General features: G+C 43.0%; 1 protein-coding gene across 4 annotated transcripts in view; it reads left to right on the forward strand.

Annotated features, from left to right (window-relative positions):
- The window catches only part of SDK2 (sidekick cell adhesion molecule 2), a 412765-nt gene that overhangs the window by 319924 nt on the left and 83965 nt on the right, over window positions 1-8876 (forward strand). For all 4 annotated transcript variants that reach the window (XM_042452124.1, XM_042452127.1, XM_042452125.1 and 1 more), the window contains exons 6-8: window positions 2496-2607; window positions 5822-6012; window positions 7172-7255. In XM_042452124.1, the coding sequence (XP_042308058.1) occupies window positions 2496-2607; window positions 5822-6012; window positions 7172-7255 (387 nt within the window). The remainder of the gene's footprint in view (window positions 1-2495; window positions 2608-5821; window positions 6013-7171; window positions 7256-8876) is intronic.

Raw genomic sequence — 8876 nt, forward strand, 5'->3', positions numbered from 1 at the left:
CCATCTTGTTGATTTGTTGGAAGATTTGGAATGAATTCCATTCTCCATATGGGCAAGATGGTCTCTGCTGAAAGTCTACCCTCATTCCAAGGTGCTACTTCAATTTTCATTGGCTTTATGGGAGAATTGAATCAAAAATTGCCTTGGAGCAGTGCTTGAAATAGGAGAGGCTTAGGAAGGAGATCAAATTATATTGCTTGTGTTCTCGTTTCATCCATTAGAATGGGGGCCTGATTAAGGAGAGGGATGTTCCTGTGTCTCTTGTCAAGGAAGTAAAAGTGTGGTGGGGCTGAGAGATCGCGAGCACAACAGAAAGACAAGAGAATGGGGAGCTTGGTGGGAGATGGGCAGATAAATGGCAGGAATTGGTGGGCAAGCCCAAGCAGATGTAATTCTTGGCCCTCTTCATAACCTGTTGGCTGAGTAATTTGGGCCTAATGATATGACTAGGCTCATACTATATAGAGAGGGAGGGAGGGAAAATAGTGCAGGTTTTGTCCCAGCAGGGAGAAGCAGATACTGTAGTGAGAACACAGATTGGGGCAGGCATTTCAAATCACATGATTTTTATTCTGCTGCTTTTATTATTTGCAGAGTAAAACTCATTCTGCTTCAGCTAACCAGGAACAGGGCAGTAAAGCCCCATCTCCTCACCATATTCATCAGCTTCCTCTGATATTTCATCAGTCATTCCATACTTAAATTTAAAAACTGGGGTTCTGCAACCATTAATAAGTGTGTCAATGCTATTAGGTGTACTGGGGACTTTATCACACGTGAAAATTGGAAGTCCAATCCAAAGCCATTCTGAAGGGATGGCTATTTTATTCTATTTTTTACTCTATTTACTCTATTTCAACATTTTAGCAAAGCCCACAACTCCCACCATGTGTGGTCTCAAGTATACATACAGCCACATCCAAATGTGTCCTTCGTGTCAGCCTTCCCTTACAACCACATCTGAATGTGTCCTTTGTGTCAGCTTTCCCTCACAGCCACATTTGAATGAGTCCTCTGTGTCAGCCTTCCCTCACTGCCACATCTGAATGTGTCCTCCGCGTCAACCTTCCCTCATGCCCACATCTGAATGTGTCCTCCGTGTTAGCCTTCCCTCATGCCCACATCTGAACGTATCCTCCGTGTCAGCCATCCTTCACAGCCACATCTGAATGTGTCCTCTGTGTCAGACTTCTCTTCATCCCTCCCTGCTTTCTCTGAATGTGTTCTCTGTGTCAGCCTTCCCTCCATCCCTTCCTGCTTCCTCTGAATGTGTCCTCCATGTCATCCATCCCTCCCTGTATCCTCCGAATGTGTCCTCCGTGTCAGCCATCCCTCACAGCCACATCTGAATGTGACCTCCATGTCATCCATCCCTGCCACTTCCCAATGTGTCCTTCATTCTTGAAGGAGTACCGGAAGCAAATGGAGCAAAATTGCAGTGCCGCATGATGGAAAATGTGGAACCTTGGAGGTTGGGGGGGTACCAGAACCAAAGCAAAGTTGCATTCCACACCAAGACCAATTCAAACTGGATTCAAATTGACCTTGGAAAAAGATTTGTGAATTCGCTAGTTCACCAAATTCACCTACATCAGGAGTGACCTTGGACTGATTTAGGATCAGCCTCAGAATGACTCCCCATAGAAAGCAATCACGTGTGATAATCTATCACATTATAATGTGAATTCGCATGGTTGGGCCCGGAGTGGCTTCGGACTAGAGTTGCAAAAACCATCGGGTGATAAGGGCCTGGGAGATATTAAAGAGGTGGCATGTAAGAATGGTTTTGGGTATAGAAGAGCAAAAGGCACAAGCAAATGTTTGCTTGTACAGTGAGCTTTCTACTTCTCTCCACTCCACTGTGGTCCCCTGCACCCCTCAGAAATATACTCTGGTGAGCTCACCTTTCAACTTTTGTTAATGGAAGCAGTTCTGCTCATGAAAAGTAACTGTTGAATTTCACTCAAATAAGGGAGGATCAGTGTGTTTACGGCAACACAAAAGCTTGCAAAAATTAATGTTTTCTTCAACTATAGTTCCCAGAATTCCCCAGCCAAGATTCTGGAGATTGCTATCCCAAAAGTAAGTTTTCTGAGCTCTGGCTGTCACATGGCTAATGTGGATGTTGTGAGTCTGGGAGTCTAGCATGGCACTGGTTCCAGGTGTGATGGTTATAATAACCTAATAAACCCTAATGCAACTTGCATCATGGCTATCCAAAAGCCTACACAGAGCCTTAGAGTGAAAACGTTCAGAAGAAATCATAAGGCTTGGCAAATGGATGAAAAATCATCTCTTAACATTTGAATCCCAAAATTTGCTTAATGGCTGCTGCTTGCACCAATTGTTAGCATCCCCATTGCAAGAGACAGCCTGGTGCTTCTCATTTATCCTCAGTCCTGCGGAGAGGGAGAAGCATACTCCTGCTGCCTGTGAATGCTCCATTTCATACATGAAGTTGCACCTGGTATCAATATCAATTTATTTTTCCTCAGATGTCGGTGGCCCAGCTGATCCCATTGCACCAACCATCATTATCCCACCACGCAACACCAGTGTGGTGTCTGGCACTTCAGAAGTGACCCTTGAGTGTGTCGCCAATGCAAGGTAAGTCTCCATCTGACTGCCATGTTCTGCAACTGTGTGCAACTGCAAGGTTCAGCTGCTAAAACTTTGAAGGTGATCTCATAATCAGCTTCAAACTTACTCTTCTATGGAGCATCAAGCCTATAATATGTCCTATCCCATGGACTCCTCCAGAAGTGGGCTGTAGTTTATGGTTGCAAAGCTATGCTCTGGGAAACGATGAGTTTTAGGCCACTCAGGAGCATCTGTTGACTTCCATGTTTGTGGAGTAGTGAATCAGCTTTGGATTTAAGTCCAGAATTTAAAGGCACTATCTAAGGTGCTTAATCTTATTCCCCAAATTGGTTCATTGGCTTTTATTCTTCCTTTAAAGTTTTGACTAAACCCAAGGACGTAGCCAGGATTTTGGGAAGGGGGGGGGTCAAGACTAAGTGCCACCATTTTGAGAGGCTAAGAGCCCCCCCCCAAGACACAAAAAGAGGGTCGAGCGTTTACCCTCGACACCTTGATGGCACCACTTTAACTTCCGTTATGGCTTCGTGCAATGGAATCATGGGAACTGTAGTTGAGTCATCTGTCAGGTGCCACAACAAACTACAAATCCCAGCATTTCACAACATGGAGCCAAGGGCAGTTAAAGTGGCATCAAACTGGATTGTTTTTTCAGTGCAGATGCAAACTGAGTCCTTCCTCTGAAGGTGTTTACATCAGATAAATTCAGCTCGATAAAGCAAAGTGCAGCTGCTTGAGCAATGAGCGGCAGCCACTCTGTTCATGCTCAGAGACACTCTGCTCATGCTTTGAGACACTGTATTCCAACATCTGAGCTGAGCTACGAACCCAGGCTGCATCCACACATTTCATTCCCACTTCCAAGAGGGATTTTTAATTTTGAGACACACACACACACACACCATAATTTTTAATTCCAAGCCATTATACGTTCCTTTCTTTTTATATTAAACAAACCCCTTTAAGAGAATCCTATTTTGGGAGAAAGGCAGGGTATAAAATCAATCAATAAAAAATTATAGTGCAATAGTCCATCAGTGCATGGCTTACATTATAAGACTTTATACTTTTATACATTTAAAAACTATTAAAATCACAGTAGGCTCAGAGTGCTACAGAATCATGGAATCATAGAGTTAGAAGAGACCCCTAGAAGGGCCCTGATCCAGTCCAACCCCATTCTGCCATGCAGGAACTCCCAGTCAAAGCATCCTCAACAAATTATGTAATGGAGGTGTCCATCTACATTGTAGAAAGATATACTATAGATTAATGCTATGGAAAATCACCACCTTGAGTCCGTATATTGGGAGAAAGGCGGGATATAAGAAAATAACAACAACAACAACATCTGGGTATTGTAGTTTTGTGAGACATTTAGCCTTCTTTGTCAGAGAGCTCTGGTGGCACAACATACTACAAATCACAGGATTTTCCATAGCATTAAAGCAGTGTCAAACTGGATTATTTCTGCAGTGTGCAGCCTTATTAAACTGCAGTTCCCATCAGTCTGTGGTGCTGCTGGATGATGGGGCCTGCAGTCTAGCATTGCCTGGAGCAGGGCCATAGGACTCCACAGCCACAATTCATCATCTTAGACTGATTCCATATATTAATTAATTAATCATAAAATCATAGTCAGAAGATACCCCAAGAAGGGCCATCCAGTCCAACCCCATTCTGCCGTGCAGGAACTTTCCATCAAAGCACCCCCATTGACATGCTGAAAAAGGGCCAGCTAACTGTATTTTATTCTATTTGTCTTTTAAAAAAGAGAAAAAACAAGGCTGGAAGGAAGCCGCTTGCCTTTTTGCATCACAGACCCTCATCTTTTTTGTTGTTGCAAAAATCCAGAAATGACTGTTTTTGAAAACATGAGTCCATTCTCAGGAGAAATATCCAGAGTAGAGCCTGAGTCTCCTTTCTCTGGACTTCCAAAACCCCAAACTGATCCTGAGAGCATCTGGTCTGACCCCCAACTCAAGGAAACTTGGAAATCCTGAAGGTTTAGATCAATTACTGAATTATTGAATTATACAAGGCATAGTGGTCTCAGGGTTTTGCTGAAGCTCATTATGCAGCAGCACAACATTATTTTAAAAATATTGTGCATTAAATTACCTTCAGTCTATGTCTATGAGATGCATATGAAACATACATGGATCCCATCTCCCAGTATATCCCATTAGACATACTGTATATAAATATACCAAAATCTGAAAAAATCCAAAATCCAAAATACATCTAATCCTCAGCATTTTGGGTAAGGGATATTATTATTATTATATATATATATATTGTACATGGATATAACAGCTAAAAGTTAGAAGTCACCTTTTCTTTCTTTTATATTTCCTTTTAGAAGCTTCCTTCCTTTTTTCTTTGTTCCTTTCTCCCCTTCCTCTTCCTCCCTTTCTTTTCCTTCTTTTCTTCAGTTCTCCCTCCCTCTTATTCTTCCTTCCTTTTTCCCTTCCTTCCCTTCTTCTTCCTTCTTCTGCAAAAGCACAAGGGAGGAAGGGGGAAGAGGAGGAGGAGGAGGAGTGGAAGCCAGACTCTGAAGGAAACGAAAGCGAAAGGAGTCACAGGGACTCCTTCTCTCTCTCTCTCTCTCTCTCTCTCTCTCTCTCTCTCTCTCTCTCTCTCTCTGAGCTTGCAACTGGCGTTCAAGCTCCTTCCTCCTCCATCCCCCTCCATTAAAGCCACAGAGAGGGAAAAAGAGACGTGTTTTGTCTTTCCTCTGTTCCCTCGCCGTGGTTTTAAGGAGGGGAGGGGGGAGGAAGGAGCTTAAGCCCCCAGGGCTGTAGGGGGGGTCCCGACCCCCAACCCCACCCCCGGCTACGTCCTTGCTAAACCCCAGGTGGATCAACACCCCATTGAAATGGTAGTCCCACGCTTTGACTCTAATGATTCTGGGACACATAGATCAGTTCACACCAAGCAATCTGCTTGGGAAATTGAATCCTGTTTTAGAGCAACCAAAGACTCAAATGAAAGAGAGGTGTTCTCCCCCAATGGCACCAATGTCATGTCTTGACATTTTGCAACCATATAAAAAGTTTAATCTCCCAGCCCCCACTCACTCCTAAAGGGGCACACACATACCTTTGCACCTGAACTGGGATATTGGCTGTGAATTTCCCTTGAACTGTGGAGAGATATTTTGGGTCTTGTTTGTTATGCGATGACACTGGCCCCACCTCTCACAGGTTTCTCTGCTAACCAGGCCCCTCATCAAGCTGCACATCATCTGGAAGAAAGGTGGGGTTCCAGTGTCCTTGGGCATCAGCGACTACAACCGGCGCCTGACCATTCTCAACCCCTCACTGAGTGACAGTGGCTACTATGAGTGTGAGGCAGTGCTGCGCAGTAGCAGTGTCCCTTCTGTGGTTCGAGGAGCCTACCTCTCTGTGCTGGGTAAGGAGGGCAAGAAGCCAATGGGTCATGGAAGGGAATGGGGCTGCCCCGTGAAGCAGGCAAGCAGAATCACAGCCCTTCTCTCCACCAGCTGCTGGTATAAGAAGATGCACTCATTTTCTTTCCCTGTGTGTATCTAAACTGTAGAAATAATACAGTTTGACACTACTTTAAGTACTGTAGCTCCAGCCTATGGAATCCTGGGATTTCTAGTTTTGTAAGGTCTTTAGCTTTCGCTACCAAAGAGCACTGGTGCCTCACCAAACTACAAATCCCAGGATTCTGTAGAATGGAGATATAGCAGTTAAAGTCGTGTCAAATCTTCTTATTTCTACAGTGTAGATACAACCCAGTCTGCTAATTGAGTGAAAAAGGTCATTGTGGTAGGCCTGACCTTAGGCACTGTTAGATTTCTAGGGAAAGATGTGTGTGTATGTGCCTTCAGGTCACCTGCCGATTTATGGCAACCTCATGAATTTCATAGGGTTTTCTTAGTCAAGAAATACTCAGACATGGTTTTGCCAGTTCCTTCCTCTAAGAAACAGCTGCAGTACCTTGGATTCATTGGCAGTTTCCCATCCAAGGTCTGACCCTGATTAGCTTCCAAGACCAGACAGGGATCTGATGCCTTTCGGGTATTTAGCTCTCATAGAGAAAGATACTTAGTACAAACACATTGGGATTGAGAGGGATCAATAAAATACTTAGGTAAACATCTGGAGCTAGTGTGGTTTGAGTGTTGGATTAGGACTCTGGGAGACTAGGGTTTAAATCTCCGCTCAGCCATGGAAACCTACTGCATGACCTTAGGCAAGTCACATATTCTTAGCCTAAGAGGGAGGCAATGGCAAACCTTCTTTGAATAAATCTTGCTAAAAAAAACTGCATAATAGGGTTGGCATAATTCAAAGTCAACTTGAAAGACCATGAGTCCATACAGTCTCTCCTGATTGACAACTTGACCTCAGACAGGCAGTCATTCCATCACCGTCTACCTGATATCTTTGCTCAAACATTCCAAGGATTGAAGTGGCAACCTTCCACATTCAAAGGAAGGGCTTTGCCCCTGAGCTATGACATTTTGTCATGCAAGAACAAGTCCTGTTAATACTTTGAAATGAAGGAGGTTTGCTCTGTCCCATGTCTGTCTCTCTTACAGAGCCACCCCAGTTCACTAAGGAACCAGAGAGACACATCACAGCTGAGATGGAGAAGGTGGTACAGATTCCATGCCAGGCCAAAGGTAATTTTTTCTAACTTGTCATGTTATCAGAGGTCTTCCTGCTCAATTCACCTTCAAGAGTGGGAACGTAATCCTTGCAGTTCTAATGCCTGCTGTGTGAGAAGTACAACAATTAGAATGTGCAAATTTCCATAAGAATTACATCCTGGAGATTTCAACATAATGAGGAGTTGCAGATTACCCTTCCCAACCTTTTTACATTCTTCTCTGCCTTTTACAACATTTTAAGGAAAAAACTTTCACATAAAAGATAAGCAAATTTCTACCCCTGTCAAGCTGCAAAGATAACCTTGAAGAAATGCTCTGAACAAAATAAGTGTGACATACTGACATATGCCTGAGTCTACAGACAGACTAAGACAAGGATCCCAGTAGTGGATGGCAACACCATTCACAGTAGCTGAAATGATGTCAGCCTCTGTGCTCTTTCTGAAGGGAGCAGAGTATCTTAGGAAAGAAACAGTGAACTTAAATTGCAAGATACAGGCCTGAGCTTAAGGACACAGGAGACATTTTCTAAGAATAGCCTGACCAGCCTTGCTGAGTTCCCAAAGGATATTGCAGAGGAGTCAAAATGCATTTTATTTATTTGTTATTTACTTACATATTTATTTTATAAATTTGCATGTACTGCCCTTCAATGAATAATTTCCAGAATGCTTTGCAATATAAAAAGTTAGTGAGTATACATTAAAGCAACCAGAAGAGTAAAAGTAGCAATAAAAGAGTGAGATACTAAGAAAGACCTCTGAACATACTTAAAGTATGGAAAAATAAAAAAATTCTTCCTTTGGAATTGGAAAGGAATAAAATTCATTAAAACGGGGGTGAACAAAGTGCACTCGCAGCCTGTATGCAATCCTAAATTCCTTTTCCGCAGCCTTCTGTACCACCACTATCCCAGTCAGGATCTCTCTGCAAGTTCCCAGGCCTTCCAAAATTTCAAACATTTCTATGCCATTTGTGGCCATTTGTTACCAAAAGAGGTCCAAAACCACAACAAAGTGCAAGAATTTTGCTCCCTCACTCCCTAACTACCCAACCCTTGCATGTACACACAAAGGCTGAATAATAACAGAAAATGAAAATGGAAGTGACATTACAACTTCTGGTTTCAATTGCAAATCCATCCTGTTTGATTTACCATAGCTATCCATTGCCCCTATGGCTTTTCAGGCTCCAGTGTCATACAAATGGAATTCAAACCAATTCTAAGAGATGCATTTTCTGGGTCTGGTGCTTAGCCTAAAAAGTGTAGAGGGTTGTAGGTGTCCAGTCATATAAAATCCATTTAGGAGGCAGGGCAGCACAAAAGTTAACTTTCACAAGTGAACTGCACATAGTCTGCAAAATAATTAGCTTCCATTTCCCTTCCACTTTTTAGCAGTACCCCAACTGTGAAACCTCTGCTGGAGTTAGGTCAGGCTGACTCTATCCCTTCTGACTTTCTGGTGGGCAATGAAGCTTGGGCTGTTTCAGTTGACTTTGAATCTTAAAATTAGATGTGCCTGTTCTGGCTGTTTTTTAACTGTTTCTCTTTAGAACAATTTTAGAGAGATCTAGAGTGTACTATCTATCTATCTATCTATCTATCTATCTATCTATCTATCTATCTATCTAT

Source organism: Sceloporus undulatus, chromosome 2 (assembly GCF_019175285.1).
Source record: "Sceloporus undulatus isolate JIND9_A2432 ecotype Alabama chromosome 2, SceUnd_v1.1, whole genome shotgun sequence".
Taxonomy (NCBI): Eukaryota; Metazoa; Chordata; class Lepidosauria; order Squamata; family Phrynosomatidae; genus Sceloporus; species Sceloporus undulatus.